This window comes from Cnephaeus nilssonii, assembly GCF_951640355.1.
Source record: "Cnephaeus nilssonii genome assembly, chromosome: 15".
Taxonomy (NCBI): Eukaryota; Metazoa; Chordata; class Mammalia; order Chiroptera; family Vespertilionidae; genus Cnephaeus; species Cnephaeus nilssonii.
In genome coordinates, this window is record NC_137086.1 from 18,847,072 (window position 1) to 18,865,879 (window position 18,808).

The 18,808-nt window shown below is 41.2% G+C and overlaps 1 protein-coding gene across 3 annotated transcripts in view; it reads left to right on the forward strand.

The window, feature by feature from the left end:
* Positions 1-236: 236 nt before the first annotated feature.
* The window catches only part of RMDN2 (regulator of microtubule dynamics 2), a 34,285-nt gene continuing 15,713 nt past the window's right edge, over positions 237-18,808 (forward strand). Inside the window, exons 1-2 of one of the 3 annotated variants that reach the window (XM_079792711.1) lie at positions 237-348; positions 9,427-9,885. In XM_079792711.1, the coding sequence (XP_079648837.1) occupies positions 9,443-9,885 (443 nt within the window). In that variant the 5' untranslated portion in view covers positions 237-348; positions 9,427-9,442. Of the gene's footprint in view, positions 349-4,931; positions 5,573-9,426; positions 9,886-18,808 lie in introns of those variants that run through there. The other 2 variants (XM_079792709.1, XM_079792710.1) reach the window with 2 other exon arrangements.

An 18,808-nucleotide genomic window follows, 5' to 3' on the forward strand; every position in this document is an offset into this window, starting at 1 on the left:
AGTTCTCTTACAATACGTTTTGTCTAACTGATGGAACATTTAACTTTATTTTTAATCTGTCACAAACAATGAAACTGGCCTTGACTTGTGAAGCTGACATATACATGGTCAAGGATGTCCTTGAACGTCCTCTCTCCCGATGAAGAAGAATGCAGAAGGGAGGGGCAAAATTCCTCTCTGCTCTGACTCTCTCGATTTCCATTTCAGACTATACCCAAGGCTGCACTTTGAACAAGCTGAGCACAGAAAATCAGTAAGAATATGACTTACAACATCTCCTGCAAGTTCTGAAGAAACTATCCCTATCTTGAAGTGTCACCAAAAAACTGCTGATAATCACTGAGCAAGGTCAGTATCAACTAGCAAGATACATGCTTTTCTGAACAAAAACTTAATTTTTCCAACAAAACAGAAAGTTTCTAATAAGAATTCTGTATTTTAATTAGATAGATTTTTTTAAATAAATTGATTCAACATTGAATTGCTCAGAGCCATTATTATATATAAATGTTGTTGCTAACTTTTCTTTCATGCATATCTTTCTAAAATGCTGTTTTTGATTTATTGGGTACAGGCATATTGTGTCAACTATTTTCTTGTATTTAAGTGATTAATAATTTATTCTACTCATTACTTAGTCTTATGGAAATAGTTAATAAACATATCCTCATGCCTTTTCCAAAGAAAGCATTTTTTGCCTTGGGAGGTCCGATTTAGTCATAATTATTTTTCAAAAAATTTCTGGGTCACTTCCTTATGTGCTAGGGAAAAAAAATTTAAATTTTATAGTAGACACAGTATTATTTTCCCTCTTTTCCTCAAACTGTATTCCCAGCCTAAGCCGATAGACCCACAATAACTTTATACCCTGTGGCTTAGAGATAATGGTAAACCCCACAGAAAAGCCTCCATGGGGTGGGTAAGTGCGCCTGCCTGGGATTCAGTCCTTCCTGTAAGGGGAACAGTGCAAGATGAACCGGAAGTAGCTGAAGAGGGAGACGGAGACAGCAATACCATGTGAGAAGTGTTATGATGTGCTTATGAAAGGTGCTATGAGGAGTCCCCTTCCAATGCCTGGCTCACAGGGAGTGGTGAAGAGGGTCTGAAACTGACTGCGTGGCTGGGACAAGCGTCTTCATCTCTCTAAGCCTCTCTTTCCTCATCTGTAACTTTTTGTTGGGAAGATGAAATATAATTATTCATGTAAAGAATGGAGCAGCAGCCCGGCCAGCATGGCTCAGTGGTTGAGCGTCAACCTATGGAACAGGAAGTAATGGTTGGATTGCCTGTCAGGGTACAAGCCTGATTGCTGGTTGGATCCCCAGTAGGGGGCGTGCAGGGGGCAGCCCATCAATGAGTCTCTCTCATCATTGATGTTTCTATCTCTCTCTCCCTCTCCCTTCCTCTCTAATCAATAAAAATACATTTAAAAACATATTATGCAATATATTGTAATAAACTTTTTTAAAAAAAGAATGAAGCTGCAGCTAAATATAAGATTCGATCATGGTTTTTGCTGTAGCTGCTGTTGTTCTCATTCCAGGCTCTCATTCCAGGTCACAGAACTGGGGCGTCAGTCCTGCCTGGCTGGCTCCTCTCTCCACCCTTGCTCTTTGTACAGGCAGACTTGGATCTCTGCCTCGCTCTCTTAATGTGTTCTTAATTTTTTAAAAAATATATTTTTGTTGATTTCAGAGAGAAAGGGAGAGGGAGAGAGAGATAGAAACATCAATGATGAGAGAGCATCATTGATCAGCTGCCTCCTGCATGCCCCTGCTGGGGATCGAGCTTGCAACTGGGACATGTGCCCTGACTGGGAATCAAACTGTGACCTTCGGGCAGGAATACAATTTCTTAATGCCTTTCTTTTGAGTGTACATATTACTTTCACAGAAAGGTGTTCAAATATTTATCTAATATAGAGAATGTGCAGACATCAAGGATACACGGATAAGTACATCCTTGCCTTTAGTTGTTCACCATCTCCTGGACACAACCGTCACTGACTAAGCAGTAATGTGCAGTGTCCAAGACAGAGGTGTGCTGCAAGACAACAGAGAGGAGTGTTATATTCGTTTAAACTCTTCATCCTTCCGCAAAAGTTTTTATTGGGCATGGATGACTACTCCTTCTGGGGGAGGAGGAGAATGTGTAGAGTCATTACTCAAGGGAAGCAGACTAGACTGGATGAGTTCATTTTTGACAGGCGGCACAGAGCAGAGTATTCCAGGCACAGGGAGCAGCCTGAAAAGGACCCAGAGACTAGAAAATGGGTGGCTATGGGAAGATTCTAAGAAGGTTTGGCTACAGCTGAAGTACAGGATGATGCCCGGTGCAATGGTAGGGAAAAGCTGCGAACAAAGGTGGGGCAGATTGAATGCCACTGGTGCCTGATGATGGTAAATGCTGTGCTGGGTGTGATGAATTAAAGCGTCTTAATTTGGGTTGCTATAGCACATTACCAACTGGGCGGCTTCAATAAGAAACATTTATGTCTCACAATTTCCTGAGGCTGGAGATCTCCGATCACAGTGACATGGTTCGGTTCTGGTGAGGGTCCTCTTCTGGGTTGCAGACAGCTCGCTTACTATACCCTCACCTGGTGGGAAGAGCGAGCTCTGGCCTCTTTCTCTTCTTAGAAGGGTATTACCGCAACCCCATTCACAAAGGCTCCAACCTCATGGCCTAATTATTCCCCAAAGGCTCCATATCCAAATACCATTACACCGGGGAGTAAAGCTTAAATATGAATTTTGGGGCATGGATGAAATTCTTCGGGGAAGTTCTTTGAAGACTATACACTCCTATTAAGGGTGGGGTGAGTCATTTCTTTTTTTATGTAATCCCTACCACAGTGCCTGGTAAAGATAGCTCCTCTCTTTGCTACGTAGTTTTAACTTTACCATTATCGGAGTTCTACCTCTAGATAAATTGTACCGATCAAGGAACAGAATCAAGGGAATTAGAGGGCAGGCAGAGGACCCAGCGTCACACAGGCAGACAGGAAGCGTCCAGCTAGTTTACCCTGTTTCCTGAACTTGAAGAACCAGTGAGTACCAGCTTGCCAGCACCCATCTCCCTCTGGGAGCAGAGCTGGTAGGGTCCTGTTCTCAGCCCACACCCCATGCTCGTACTGAGGGCTCCTCTGCGCTGTGTGCTGGGGATGCAGCAGCGAGCAGTTCCCTGGGCTCGTCCCGGGAAAGCTTCCATCTCCAGGGGCTTGAAGCTCCTTTTAAGTATTGAAGAAACAGTCAAGTTTCTTTTATAGTCAAATCCTGTTTTCCTTTCTATTTTTTTAAAGATGTTTTTATTGATTTCAGAGAGGAAGGGAGAGGGAGAGAGAGAAAAACATCAATGATGAGAGAGAATCGTTGATAGGATGCCTCCTGCACGCCCCCTCCTGGGGATCAGCCCTCGACCTGAGCATGTGCCCCAATCGGGACCCTTCAGTCCGCAGGGCCAGGATCTAACCACTGAGCAAAATGGGCGAGGCAGTGGTTCTCAACCTTTCTAATGTCGCGACCCTTTAATACAGTTCCTCATGTTGTGGTGACCCCCAACCATAAAATTATTTTCGTTGCTACTTCATAACTGTAATTTGGCTACTGTTATGAATCGTAATGTAAATATCTGTGTTTTCCGATGGTCTTAGGCTCTACAGCAGCGGCTCTCAACCTGTGGGTCGCAACCCAAATTAAGAACGGCTAGCAGCGTCGCCCAAGACCATTGGAAAACACAGATATTTACATTATGATTCATAACAGTAGCAAAATTACAGTTATGAAGTAGCAACGAAAATAATTTTATGGTTGGGGGTCACCACAACATGAGGAACTGTATTAAAGGGTCGCGGCATTAGGAAGGTTGAGAACCACTGGGCTAGGGCCTATTTTTCTTTTCAAATAAAAAGCTATTATCACTAAGCATGCCAGGTTTACATTATATGGTCTTCTGGTCGAATAGTGTGAATTTTAGCATTACATTGTAATGTCTTTGCAAACCGTGATAAAATAGCACTGAAAGTGGTTCTTAGAGAAGGGCGTGCTTGCCGACTTGGGCAGCACTTATACTAACACTAGAGGCCCAGCGCACGATTCAATTGTGCGGGTAGGGTCCCTAGGCCTAGCCTCCTGCGATCAGGGCCATCTTCTGCCTGTTCGCCAGTCCCCAGGCCCAATGCTGCCTCCGCCGCCGCCACTGAGCTGCCAGGCTGTTGGGATCACCGGCTCATCCCCAGCCGCTGCCGCTGGGGCTTGAGGCGCTGACGAAGGGGAGCACGGCAGGGGATCCGGGTGCGGACAACCGGCTCCCTGCCTCCGATGGCAGCGGAGCTGGGTGTCCAGGGTGTCCGAGGCAGCCCCCCTCAGCTGCCGCCAATCCAGCCGTTGAGAGGCGGGGGGGCGGGGGGGGGGGGGCGCGCAGGAGTCCCGCGCCTCTCAATGGCCGGATATGCCACCCCGAGTCCTGCCCCCCAGCCTCCCACCGCCCAATCGTGGGCGTAGCGGAGTGATGGTTATTTGCATATTGCCTTTTTATTATGAAGGATTATTATGAAGGATTGGAACGCTAGAGATTGGCGTGGACCCCATGCAAGGATGATGCACAAATTCCTGAAGCGTTCCATTTTTTAAAAAAAGGAAAAAAAAGGGGGGGTGCTTTACTAGTTTCAAATATTAGTTTTGCTGTCTCGTTTTAATGACTATGGCTAGGCTTACTTATTTTTGAATGTGGCTTCCGGAAAGCTCAGAAAGGCCATATTCTAGTCTTACTATCCCATAGAATTCCCACCAGTAGTTTTGTAGGGCCTGTAAAATCAGCCTGGTGGTTTTTTTATGCAGGAGCTGTGGGGAAACACAGAAGGGAGTGAGTGAGCAGTTGTTGAGTTTATCTGGCAGAACTTTATTTTCGTTATCCGAACCGCAGAAAGGGAAGCTCAATTCTCAAAGGTGAAGCTGCGGGGGGGACGGTGGTTTTCACCCAAAGACGACGTGGAATGGCGGGGGGACCAGTAGGTCGGGGAGTGTGCTCGTTAAGAGGGAACAGGCGTTAAAATGAAGCGAGGGGCAGGCGCTGTGGCCGCGATGATGGAAGACACCTGCGCCCGGCCCGGTCGCGCTGAGTTTGTGCCTGCGAAGGGGCCCGAGCGGGGGCACCGCCCGGGGAGGCGGCGGGTTTGGGGCGCGGGGAGGCGGGAAGCCCGCGCCAGGCCTCCGCCGGGGCGGCCGCGGGGCCCCGAGCCCGGCGCGGGGGGGACGCGCTTCGGGGGGAGGCAGCATCCGGGCTTCAGTGTCCGGCGAGGGCCGAGGGCCAGGCGGGGCGCACTTTTCTTCTTCGGGATCCAAGGCGCTGGGCGCCCGCCCAGGTGAGTTACAACCCGCGCGAAGAGGCGGGACCCGAGGGCGCGGGGCCGCGGACTCCTCCTCCGGCGCCTCCGCGGTCAGGGTCGGGCCGCGGCCGGGCGCCGGACTCAGGGCCCGAGGGCTGTGGGGCTCCGTCCGCCGGCCGCTGCCTCCCGCTCGCCCCGCCGAGGTGCCCGGTCCCCGACGGCAGAGGAGCCCGCGCGGGAGCACAGGTGCGTGCGAGGCGGCGGCCGGCGATCTGCGGCCGGGACGGGACGCGGCCGGGGGTGTGTGCCGAGGTTGGGAAAGCACTTCCGGGTCGCGGCCGTGCCCCCGGGCCCGCTGGGTCTTTCTTCCGGCGGCGGAGGGGCGCCTCGGGGGGCGTGCAGCCCCGCGGCCGGGGTGCGTGGGGAGGGGCGGTGCGCTGCCTCCCCGGCGGGTCCGGGCAAACCCCGAGGAGTTCCTGCCGGAGACACTGGCTCGCCTCCCACCTGGGCTCCCTCGGTCTCACCTGTCAGCCGCCAACGCACGTTCTGTTTTGCTCAAAACAAACTCGCGTTTCCTGCCTAGTTTACCCCAAACGAAGACTAGATGTTCAGCGACACAAACATATGCAAATAAGCCAAACACCAGAGAGCCTTCAACTAAAATGAAATTATAAAATAGGAAAAGTTGTGAAAACCTGGTGAAATGGCCCTAAGCGGTTTTGCTCAGTGGATAGAGCGTCGGCCTGCGGACTCAAGGGTCCCAGGTTCGATTCCGGTCAAGGGCATGTACCTTGGTTGCGGGCACATCCCCAGTAGGGAGTGTGCAGGAGGCAGCTGATCAATGTTTCTCTCTCATCGATGTTTCGAACTCTCTATCCCTCTCCCTTCCTCTCTGTAAAAGATCAGTAAAATATATTTATAAATAAATAAAACCTGGTGAAATGTGAGTGTTAGAATACACTTAACAGGATCAGATTATCCAGGTCGCTGTAGGAAATCTGATCGCTAATTCAAGATTGTAGAGCGATTCCTTGGGAATCTTAACCCTACCAGACCTGAGGCCCTGAACCTAAACCTCAGGCTTGTCCGTGACCCAAAATGTCCCTTTACACCCTCCCTACCCCCTCCCCCTCCTGCAAGATTTTTCATTCATCCCCTGGCTTTATCAGTTACATATTTTACGTATTTCCCCTAAGAATCTGCTGATGAATTAAGTGAATATGTGTTAGATATTGCTGAAAGCATTATAATGAACTTAGTAAAGTATAACTTTTTACTTAAAAGTTCATTTAAACTAGAACATAAAAATTAAATAATGTTTTCTGAAGTTAATTTTTCGTGACTGCCTACAAAGAAATTTTAATATGGACATTTCTTTCGCGACAAATAGCACATGATCTAATGTACGTGTGGAATTTAATGAACAAAATAAACAGACAGACTGCCCTCAGAGAGGAGGTGGATAGGGGAGACTGGATGAAAGAAAGTGAAGGGATTAGCCAAAGAACATATATGCACAGACTATAGTGTGGTGATGGCCAGGCTGAAGGGGGAGTCTGTGAGGAGGTGGGAAAAGGGGGGAGGGGAATGGGGACATCTGTAATAGTGTCAACATAAAAACAAAGTTAAAAAAATTTTTTTTTGAGTCAACATTTTGATTTATTTCAGTAGAATTCTTGATTCTCATCTCTGAATAACCTTTAATTATATATTACACATTAATTTCAGATGGCAAAAATTTAAATAATGTCTGTCATTTTCCATTGTCATTACAAATTGAATCTTGTAACCAGAATAATACTTATATCTAATTATATAGTTAATAAAATGTAAAATATTTTTTTTATTGATTGACTTTAGACAGAGGCAGGGAGAGCAGGAGAAAGAAAGAAACATCGATTTGTTGTTCCACTTATTCATGCATTCACTGGTTGGTTCTTCTATGTACCCTGACTGGGGATTGAACCTGAAACCTTGGCCAGGGCCTCTGTTAACATATGTTTAATATTTATATTAAATAGTGAACATATTTGTAATAGTAGTTTTAACATTTTCCTGCTTCTTTACATGTCTAGTAATTTTTGATTGGATGATCGACACTGATTTTTATGTTGTTGAGATCTGGATTTTTTTTTTTTTTTAACTACTTTAAAGAGTATTGACCTTTTCTCTTTCTCTTGAAGGCAGTTAAGTTTCTTAAAAATAAGTTTGAGCCTTTAGTTTAAAGGCATTTTAAAGGTGTCTTAGGGCAAGTCTAAATAGCCTTAACTCTGGGGTTAATTAAGCCCTCGACTAAGGGTTGCCAAGGCATTGCCCTTCTGAGTTCCCTGTGGAAAGCCTCATGTATTTCACAAGCACTGAACTTGAACACGTCCCAGTTCTGTGTCATCTTTAGGAATGGTTAAGCTAACAGCTCCAGGGAATGGTTCTTTCCCTGGCCCGATGGGATTTGACTCGTGCAGGTGCTGACTGGTATTCAATCACAGGTTTAAGGAGACTCCGATACCTATTTCTGGAGCTCTTTCTCTGCATCCCTCCATCATCCTGAGGACCATGCCACACAGATTGTAGGTGCTTCAGTTCTTCTGAACTCTGACCTCTGGCCAACTCAGTGAGACCACCAGGCTCTGTTTGGTTTTCCCCTGCAATTACAAACTTGGGGAGATTAAAGAATTTACCTCCTTTCCTTTTCCTCGGGGATCATAGGTGGCAGGGCTGTAATGATCTCCTTTAGAAAGTGTCGGGAAAAATAAAACAATTTACAAATTTTATCTTCTATCATAGACAGTTTACCATTATTTGTAATGTTCTTCCAACTTGCTCACAAAATTTAATACAAAATAGGGGAAATTGATGGGAAAACAATTTGGGGAACTTCTCAGTCTGTAAAAAAGCCTTACTATATTTTACTCTAATTACATAAGTTCATCATAGTTCTAAGATACTGAGGGCCATTTTAAAGTCTCAGAAGGAAAGGGGGCTTTATGTTATTATTTTCCTTTAATGGTCTTTTGACTTTAAGAATAGAGACAAGCAATAAAACTAGTGAAGATGGGATATACTCAAGAATGATTAGGTTCATTTAGTCAAAGTAGCTGTGGTTATACGGAATCAGGTGGGCCAAAGCTTGGGCCTTGAATGCAGAAAGGTGACATTTCAGGAGAACAGAGTCAATTAAATGACTTTTTGTTACTTTTTTTAAAAGTTAAAATTTGAGCCCTGGTAGGGTAGCACAGTTGGTTAGAGCGTCGTCCCCAATGCCAAGGTTGCACCATCCCTGGTCAGGCCACGTACAAGAAGCAACCAGTAAAAGCATGAATAAGTGGAACGAACAACAAAGCTATGTCTCTCTCTCCCCTCTGCTTTCTCTCTTTCTAAAGTCAATGGAAAAAATTTTAAGTTAAAATTTGAAAGAAAGGAAAACATTAAGACCCCAGACAGAAATAGAAATGTAAGGAGCAGAAGATTGGGTCCTAGGAAGGAAGGAGATGAAGGCTGCACCTATGTTAGCATTTCTGCTTTCCATGTTGAAAAAAAACGATATGGGGGTTGGGTTACAAACTTGCCAAAGTTCTCTAATATATTTTGAACCTCAGAGCTCTGGGGTTTTAAAATGTTTAGCACTCTAAATATAAATACAAATGTGAACTAGGTGCTAAGGAAGAGCTTCTTTTTGGCCTTCTTTAAAGATTAGATAAGACCCAGAAATCAGCATACAGTACTAGATAATTTTATACAACTAAAAGGTTCAAACACAGTTAAGCATAATTTTAATTCGTAAATAGTTTTTTTCAGAAGTTTATGATGATGCTTTTACCTCTATCACAACCTTTAAAAAGATATGGTAGAGTAAATGTCAGATCAGTCATGTAGAATACGTTGATACTTTCAATGGACTTCAATAATATCCTTAAAGTAAATATTTCCACTGGGCCACATACATTATAAAGGTAATACATTTTAATTTATGATTTATCAAGTATTTTTTGTGTCTGTGTGATGATATAGACTTGGCTTTTGCTGTTTAAAAAGCTCTAACATTTTTGTGTTGTACAAAGACAGAGGCAACATTCATTTACATTTATGCTTTTTAATTTTAGAAACAAAAACCAAGAAATGCCTCATTCCACAAACAAAGAACTGATCCTTGGCATCATGGTGGGAACTACTGGAATCAGTTTGCTTCTTTTGTGGTACCACAAAGTTTGTAAACCAAGGACAGCAATGAATTTATCTAAATTTCTTTCTCTGGGTGATGCATTTGATTCGGTGACTTTGCAAGATGAGATGCAGAAGGACCAAGGAACAGCAGCGATCTTTCAAGGAAGGCAGCTTCAGATACTGGAGAAGTTAAACGAATTACTGACAAATATGGAAGAACTCAGAGAGGAAATCAGAATTCTTAAAGAAACCATTCCAAAGCTGGAGGAATGTGTACGTGATGAACTTGGAGGAAAGACAAGAATTAGTCCTCAGCACAGAGCTAGGAAAAGAAGGCTTGTCACAGTTCAAAGTTCAGGAACAAGCAATAGTTCAGAGGAAGCGGAAAGTGAAGGAGGGTAAGTTTCTTTAAGATGTTTCCCATGTTGAATTGCTTATTGATTGCATTATTGCTCTTATTTAGGTACTTTCATTATGCCTTCCCACATATAGGGGTGGGCAAAAGTAGGTAAATAATAATAAATAATACAATAATAAACAAATAATATAAGGATAATTTTTTTCTGCATACTCACTGTATTCTGCTACAAACAAGATATAAAAAAAAGTGATTATTTTGGCCTATGTTACAATTAAAACCATATTCAATAGAGGTCAGTATTTAAGCTAGTGTAGACCGCATTGACAAAAAGAATATAAGTAACTTACTAGTGCTAGGTGGTAGCATGTGAGTATTGAAGAAGACCGTATTTGTTTGCTAAAATTTGTAACCTATTTTCATATGTAGCCCCTTATATAAGAATGGTCCAATAAGTTCAATAGAACCTTGTGCGATGATGGAAATGGTCAAAATCTGTGCTGTGTGATGTAGCAGCCACTTGAAGTACAGCTAGTATAACTGAGGAACTAATTTTTAAATTTTATTTAATTGTAATTAAATTTAAATTGCCATATGGGACTAGTGGCTACTGGATTGGGTAGTGTAGACCTAAAAAGATTTGAGAAAGTTCAAGTGAGTCACTTTCTTCCTCCCATGGGATAATCCACTGAATTCTAAAAACAAGAATATCCATAATATTGTCTTAGAGGAAAGCATGAGTGATTCATGAATAAAGAAATTGTGCTTGACTAGTGTTTTTGAAGAGTAAAATAGGCAAGTAAGTAAAGAAGCACCAGTGAATATGACATAGCCCAAATTCTTGAGGGTGGGGACCCCCATGTTTTCATTGTTGTATTCCTCACATCTGATGTTGCTGGAACACATCTGTACTGGTTGACCTAAAATATGTATTTTTTTGTTTCTGTTGTTTTTAAAACTACTTGCAGTTTGTTATTGGATCAGTTCAAATCCTTAACCATGTACTATTTCTTTATATTTACTAAACTGCATTTAGTAACTACTATCTAGTGAATTAATGAAATCTCTTTCTTTCTAAAGGAACTAATGGTAGAAAGGGAAATTGTAGAGCTAGCCTAATGAATTGTTTGGTAATCCCCAAGAAGTATTTTTTCTACCTTTCAAGTCATGAGAGTGTAATATTGTAATGGAAAAAAAAACACAAAAACTTAACCTGGTGCTAATTTATTGATAAACATTGTTGTTTCTTTACATAATAGGATATATCTGGCAAGTCATTTGTACAAATAACTATAATTAATGTAATAGGTTGAATAATTTACATTCACTACACTCAGATCAGCTAAAGATGTAAATGTACATTACTCTGTAACTGGATTCAGTTCACCAGCTCTGTTTTTTTTTTTGTTTTGTTTTTTATTGATTTTTTTACAGAGAGGAAGGGAGAGGGATAGAGAGCTAGAAACATCGATGAGAGAGAAACATCGACCAGCTGCCTCCTGCACACCCCCTACCGGGGATGTGCCCGCAACCAATGTACATGCCCTTGACCGGAATCGAACCTGGGACCCCTCAGTCCGCAGGCTGACGCCCTATCCACTGAGCCAAACCGGTTTCGGCAGCTCTGTTTTTGATAATGTGGGAAAACTTGAATTTGTCGATGCAAATTAACTCAGTCAATTCTGATTTAGAACTAGGTTGGTTTTGTGTGTGTGTGTGTGTGTGGGTGTTAAAGATTCAGTCGCAGAAGATTTCCTTTTGGAAAAGGTACTCATGGATCTTATTGTGACTTAGGAACAATAGACAATCATCTCACAACACAGCGGGGGAAATAGTAGCTTGCTGGGGAGAGAGCCATGCTCTTTGGGCTATTTTTTTTAAAAATATTATTTAAATTGATTTTTAGAGAGAGAAGATGAGACAGAGAAAGAGAGAGAAACATCAATTGGCTGCCTCCTGCACATCCCCTACCAGAGATCTAGCTGCAACCTGGGCATGTGTACTGACCGGAATCCAACTGGCAACCTTTCGATGCAAGGGACAACACCCAACCAACTGAGCCACACCAGTAGGGCTCCCGGGCTTCTTACTCTCTTACACATCTTGCTAGGTGTCCTAAGAATGTAAGGCCCTGAGCACTCCCCCCCCACCCCACTTGATTCTTAAAAAATTGAGACTACTGTTTTAGAGCAGTTTTAGGTTCAGAGAAAAAATTGAGGGGAAGGTACAGAGATTTCCCATATGCCCCTGACCCCACACATGCCCCCCCCCCCATTACCCAGTACCAAAAAACCTATATTAATACATCATAATCATTCAGAGTTCATAGTTTGCCTTAGGGTTCACTCTTGGTGTTGTACATTCTATGGATTTGGACAAATGTTTAATGACATGAACCATTATGGTATCAGACTATTTTCACTGCCCTAAAAATCCTCTGTGCTCTGCCTGTTCATCGCTTTCTCTCCTCAGTCCCTGGCAACCACTGATCTTTTTGCTGTCTCCACAGTCATACCTCTTTCAGAATGTCATATCGTTGGAATCATACAGTATGTAGCCTTTTCAGATCGACTTCCTTTACTTCATAATATGCATTTAAGTTTTCTCCACATCTTTTTTATGGCTTGACAGTTCTTTTTTTTTTTTTTTTGGTGCTGAATAATATCCCATTGTCTAGATGTACCACAGTTTATTTATCCATTCACCTACTGAAGGACATCATGTCATGGTAGATTCCAAGTTTGGGCAATTCTCAAGACAACCACCGTAAACATTCATGCACAGATTTTTGAGTGGACATAAGTTTTTGTCTCATTTGGGTAAATACTAAGAAGCATGATTGCTGGGCTGTGTAGTAAGAGTATGTTTAGTTTTGTAAGAAACCTTTCAACTGTCTTGCAAAGTGTCTGCCTTCACTTCCAACGTGAACCACTTTGCATTCCCACCAACAGTGAATAAGGGCTCCTGCCGCTCCACATCCTCATGAGCATTTTGGTGTTGTCCGTGTTCTGGATTTGACCATTCGTATAGGTGTGCAGTGGTATCTCATTGTTGTTTTAATTCACATTTCTCTGATGACATATGATGTGGGGCATCTTTTCATATGATTGTTTGCCATCTGTATATCTTCCTTGGCGAGGTGTCTCTTAAGGTCTTTGGCCCATTTTTAAATCGGGTTGTTCATTTCCTTGTTGTTGAGTTTTAAGAGTTCTTTGTATATTTGGGGTAACAGTCCTTTTTCAGATATATAGTTTGCAAATATTTTCTCCTAGTCTGTGGCTTTTCATTCTCTTGGCATTATCTTTCACCGAGCAGAAGCTTATCAATTATTTCCTTTATGAATTGTGCCTTTGGCATTGCATCTAAAAAGTCATTGCCATACCCAAATTTATCTAGGTTTTCTCCAATGTTATCTTCTAGGAGACTTACAGTTTTGCATTTTATATTTAGGACTGTGGTCCATTATGAGATAATTTTTGTTGAGGGATGTAAGGTCTACATGACCATCCTTTGTCCTGGCCATTTCTCAGTGTCATTCCTTAAGGAATGAGGGAATGTTTTTGTCCAGGACCAACATCAGGCTTAGCAGATTTACTCACTGCTTGCTATAAAAGTGGTGGATTCCCTAAGCTCAGTGTTCCTTTCTTTGTAACACAATTCATCGCGAATGTAAGAGTTTCTGGGCCCTGTGCATTGCCCTGTGGGACCTGGAGTCGAGGAGAACTGACACAAATATGCTGGTGCTCACACTGCTTGATATGCTGTGAGTGATAAAGTCCTTTCTCTCTGACCCAAGAATCATGTGTCTTCAGCATCCACGAAAAAGTGACAGAATTACTAGCTTGTGTGTAGGGTAAAATAAAACTATAAACCGACCGACAACTGTATGGAGAGAATTGGAGAGTTTTAGGTCTCTGGAAAGGAATTTGTTCCCCAAGGGTTTCCCAAAAGATGGTTGTTAGGAATGAAGCAAAAACAGATGAGAACAGGGTATTCAGGATACTGAGAAGTAAAAAGAAATATAATTTAGAGGGTGTTTTATGTCATAAGTAGCTGTACACATACAGCTATTATGTGGACAGTGCTTCAAGTTGGTTTGGAAAAGGAAAATGATTCTGTTAACTTTGCCTTTAAATGGGTATTAAGTTGTTTCAAGGGGTTATAAACAGTGGCTCAGCAGGTCTCCATAGTCTACTCATGTGGTCCATGCAATCAGATGGGACACTGTATTGCCAAGGTAGATGAAGCAAGGTAGAAGGGGGCAATAGCATTTGCTGTTTAGGTGTTTTGTGTTTTTTGTTTTGTTTTTACTTTCTCAGTATATCTTCAGATCAAATTTTATAATAGTCACTTTTCCGTATTACTGGATTGTGTAAAAACCTGGGGTAAAGAGTTTGGTGAAAGAAGAATGAGTTAGTAGGCCAGGGATATGGAGAGAAGCCAGTAAGAGAGACAGTCCCAAGAAAAGGATTGTGCAGATGTACACTGAGTGGCCAGGCCCAGTGCATGAATTCGTGCATGGGTGGGGTCCGGCCAGCCTGGCCAGGGGGAGGGGACATGGGCGGTTGGCTGGCCTGCCTGCTGGTCGAACTCCTGGCCAAGGGGACAATTTGCATATTAGCCTTTTATTATATAGGATATACATTGAGTGGCCAGATTATTTTGCATTCAGAGATCATAATAATCTGGCCACTCAGTGTATATGTTATGGCCTTCATTTTTCTGTTTTCTCATCACTTGATTTGTTGGATGACTCCTTGAACATGACAAAGTTAGAATACATATTCCACAGTCATGTGGATTGGAGCTTTTCAGAAAGGTGAGCCGCAGGACAATTTTATTCTAAACTGACGTCATTAGATTCTAGAGTCTGCTGTCATCACATTCTGTGCTATTGCCAGGTTAATTCCACAAGCAACTTAAACATTCAGTCTTCTGACCTGTTCCACCTACACAGGCATTTAATGGCTTAAAGATGATGGCTTAGAAAGGAAGGGAGAGATGTATTTTTGATTAAATTTAATATGGGAAAATGTGTAAGGTAAGCCTTTAAAAAGAAGAAAAAAAAACTTTTCTCTGTATATTTATGTGCTAAAGCTCATTGATATATTCATAAACCAAGCTTTAATGCTTCTTTTAGTTTCCCACTGTAACTGAATAACTGGGATATCTGGCTATTTATCTGAAATAGTCTTGCGAGTGACTCTGTTTAATCTGCGGTTAATATTTTAAAATGCATGAGTCAACAGGGTATACATTTATTTTACTGACTCCTATCAGTAGAGGAATTTAATATTCTCCAACAGATATTATGGCTTATTATTTTTAAGATGGAAAGTTCTACCTTTTCCTTCAGGGGATCCTTTAGTTTTGTGCCCTCTCATGTGTCTCCCCTGATCTTTCTCTCTGCCTGCTTCTCTAAGTCTTTCAACTTATCTTCCCCAAGGTTTAATAGACCGGGCGGGTACGTAGAGGTAATTAGAGACAGTCTTTTAGACTTAGCATCCTTTTTGGATACCTCTGTGTGACCATCCACTTTGGCTGCCCTAATTTTCTTATTCCCTATTGTTTCCATATCGATAAGGTGGATATTACTCTTCAGGAGGCTTGGGAGGTTTCCACGTCTGCTGCCTATTTTTTTCCTCATCTGACACTTTTCTCACTCTAGTTGCTGCAAAAAGGATCAGAACTTCCAACAAAATTGCCCTGCAGATCAAGTTACTTCAGACCCACTGCATCATGGGACCTCTTCTGTTTCTCAACAACCTAAATTTCTTAATCCCCCTACAAACCGTCCTAAAGTACGAAAAGTCAGCATACGTAGAGGAAGTAAAAATTTTACTACTTCATCAACTATATCTGCTTTCTCGTCTCCCTCCAATAGAAGACAGTCTTTATTTGGTAAATTTCAGAAAAGCAGTGGTTCCCTTCAGCGTCAACCAAGTAGAGCTAACTTTGATTCTGAAGACAAAAGCAGCGTCAGTGACATAAAAATTTCCTCAGAACATTTTGCTTTTAGATCCCGGAGACCTTTCTCTACCCCTAAACTAAGTATAATTTCCTGTTATGAAAGTGCTATGTTTTTTGATCTTCAATCAAGTAGTGAGAACATGATGGATCTAAGTGAAATTGAAGTAGCTTCTAAAATCTCAAGAATTGCTGTTGAAAAATATCTAAGTTCTTGTTCTCCTGACTATAACACTAAACATTTTATCAATTTTGAAACAAAAGTTCATTCCTCGGCCAACCCGACAGGTGCTGATAGAGATCACCACCGACGAAGCACAGCAACCTATCTTTCTCTCCCAACTCTCATTTCCCAATCTCATCTGCAAAGTGACATTGCCGGTGCCACCCAAGAAGGAGGCCAACCAGAGGAAGAGCTCCTTCCTGATGATTTTCAAAGTCACAGTGCAAGTCGACCCTCAGCTGTGACCTCTGGAAGCGGGACTTCTGTCCCCCATAATGTTGCATTTGCTTCGTTTTATAAACACACTAGGAGGTTTACCCCACTTCTAAATGAAGTTATCTCAGATTCCTTTGATGGTGGAAATATTGCTAAGTCATCTCAAGATGAAGACAAATCTTCACCTATTGAAATTCCTAACTTAAGGTCACCTCAGATTTTAGCCTCTCTTAGAAGGGCAGCTCAAATCAGAAGTTTTCCTACCAGGCATACTCTATAGTCTGTAGAAATCACTTCTCCGTTTTCACCGAAGCCTCCTAAGCTTCACTACATTTTCTGAAAAGGATTGCCATGTTGCAGTCTATATTTACTTTTAATTTCTGTGTTTTCTGAAAAATAGTTCATTGATATTATTGGAATATGGAAGTCAAACATTATGCATGTGTTTCAGGCTTTTAACAGGTTTACTACTTACAGATTGACGGGTCCCAAATTTCTGAGTGACTGTTGTAATACATTTGTGGTCTGAAAATAACATCAAGCTTTGATATATAGGTCTTCTAAATGTATTACATTTTTTTGAGAGTTTAACATCTTTTATCCTAATCTCATGATTGGAGATAGTATTCCTATGTAACATATAGGGCGGGGCAAAAGTAGGTTTATAGTTGTTTGTATGGAAAATAATATAACAAGTAAATAATAATACACCTGTAAACTTACTTTTGTCCCACCCTGTATATTTCCATATTTATCAGTTCAGAAATTTTCATTTACATAAGACTTGTTAATTATATTTCTCATGCCACACATTTCACTGACAGATGATGTTTTTACTAATACAAGGACCGAATTATATGTAAAAGCATTGTCATGGAAATATGTAGACTACTGAAACCAGATATTTTAACTAAATACACATTTATGTATGCACATGTCTGGGAATTCAGAGAACTCTGAAGTAAAAAAATGTATATATTAGTAATTTTTATTTTTTAAAGTTAATACAATTCAGGTGTTTGCCAAAATTTTTATTTTTAAAATTTTAAATAAAATTTTTATTTTAAAAAGTATCTCTAAAATTTTTATTTTTAAGAGTTAATATTTTTTATTTTTATTATATTATACAAAGTTTATAAATATATTTGTCAGACTAAATAATGAATGGACAATGTAGATAGGCAATTAAAAATACTTAAGTTAGAATAGAATTAACCTTTTTAGAGGAAAGGGATTTGCATTATTTTCAATTGTCGTAATAAAATGTTCCCTATATTTGTCATTGGGCTAAGATGTTATTTTTGTTTTTTTACTCCTCTCCCTTGCCTCCCCGCCCCACTTCCCCCAGCACTATTTGTAGAAGAGACTCTTTTTTCCTCCATTAAATAGTCTTGTCAAAAATCATTTGATCATATATGTGAGAGTTTACTTCTGGGCTCTATTCTATTCCACTGATGTATATGTCTGACTTTTTGCCAGTACACACTGTTTTGATCACTGTAGCTTTGTAATAAGTTTTTAAATCAGGAAGTGTGAGACCTCCAACTTCGTTCTTCTTTTTCAAGATTGTTTTCGCTACTCAAAATCTTCTATATGCATTCTAGGATGGATTTTTCTGTCTTTACAAAAGACATTGTTGGGAGTTTGAGAAGGATTGCACTGAATCTTTGGGTAATATTGACATCTTGACAATATTAAGTCGTCAAACCGATAACATGAGATTTCCATTTGTGCCTTCACATGTGTTGAAGTTTTTTCAATGTGCTGGAGTTTTCTCAATGTGTAGTAGTTTTCAGTGGCTGTGTTCTGGATGTATTTTGAAGATAGAACCAATAGGGAATTTCTAACAGGTGATATTGCTTAGGAGAGAAAAAGAGGTTCAAGGATGATTCTACGTGTTTTCACTTGGGCAACTGGAAGAATGAAGTTTCCATTAATAATGTTGTAGAAGAGGTTGGATATCATTTCATATAGAGTCTTCGTTATAAGGACTTTGAAATAAATTTGTTTTATATTAGAAATAGTTGCACTTCTCTCAAAAACTTGTTTCATGTATATCTTTGTTAGTATCTGCTGGGGGCTGTGACTGCATGGCTGCTGGAAGATACAGACGTGTGTGTCCCTCGTAGCAAGGATGTAGATATTTGAAATATATGTATTGTTTTTATTGACCTTACTCACATTTGGCCTTGGTTTTATCTTTTTTTTTTACTACTTCTAATTAGTTCTCTTGTATGTTATGTATCCTTACATACCTCCTTAAAATCTTTTTAGAACAGGACAGGGCTTGAATAAATGAAAACAAATTGTTTTTTGTATGCCACCAAAAAAGAGACATGTGGAAGGTAGCATGAATTTGTAAAAACCTAAGTTGAGAATGAGAACATTATCTTGAACTATAAGTATATATATAAGAGTGTGTGTGTGTGTGTGTGTGTGTGTGTGTGTGTGTTTGTATTTGAGTGCCTGCTGAGTTCCTACAATGCTGTATCATACATTCAGCAATATTCAGTGCATATCCACTATATGTCAGATGCTGTTCTAGGCACTTGATACA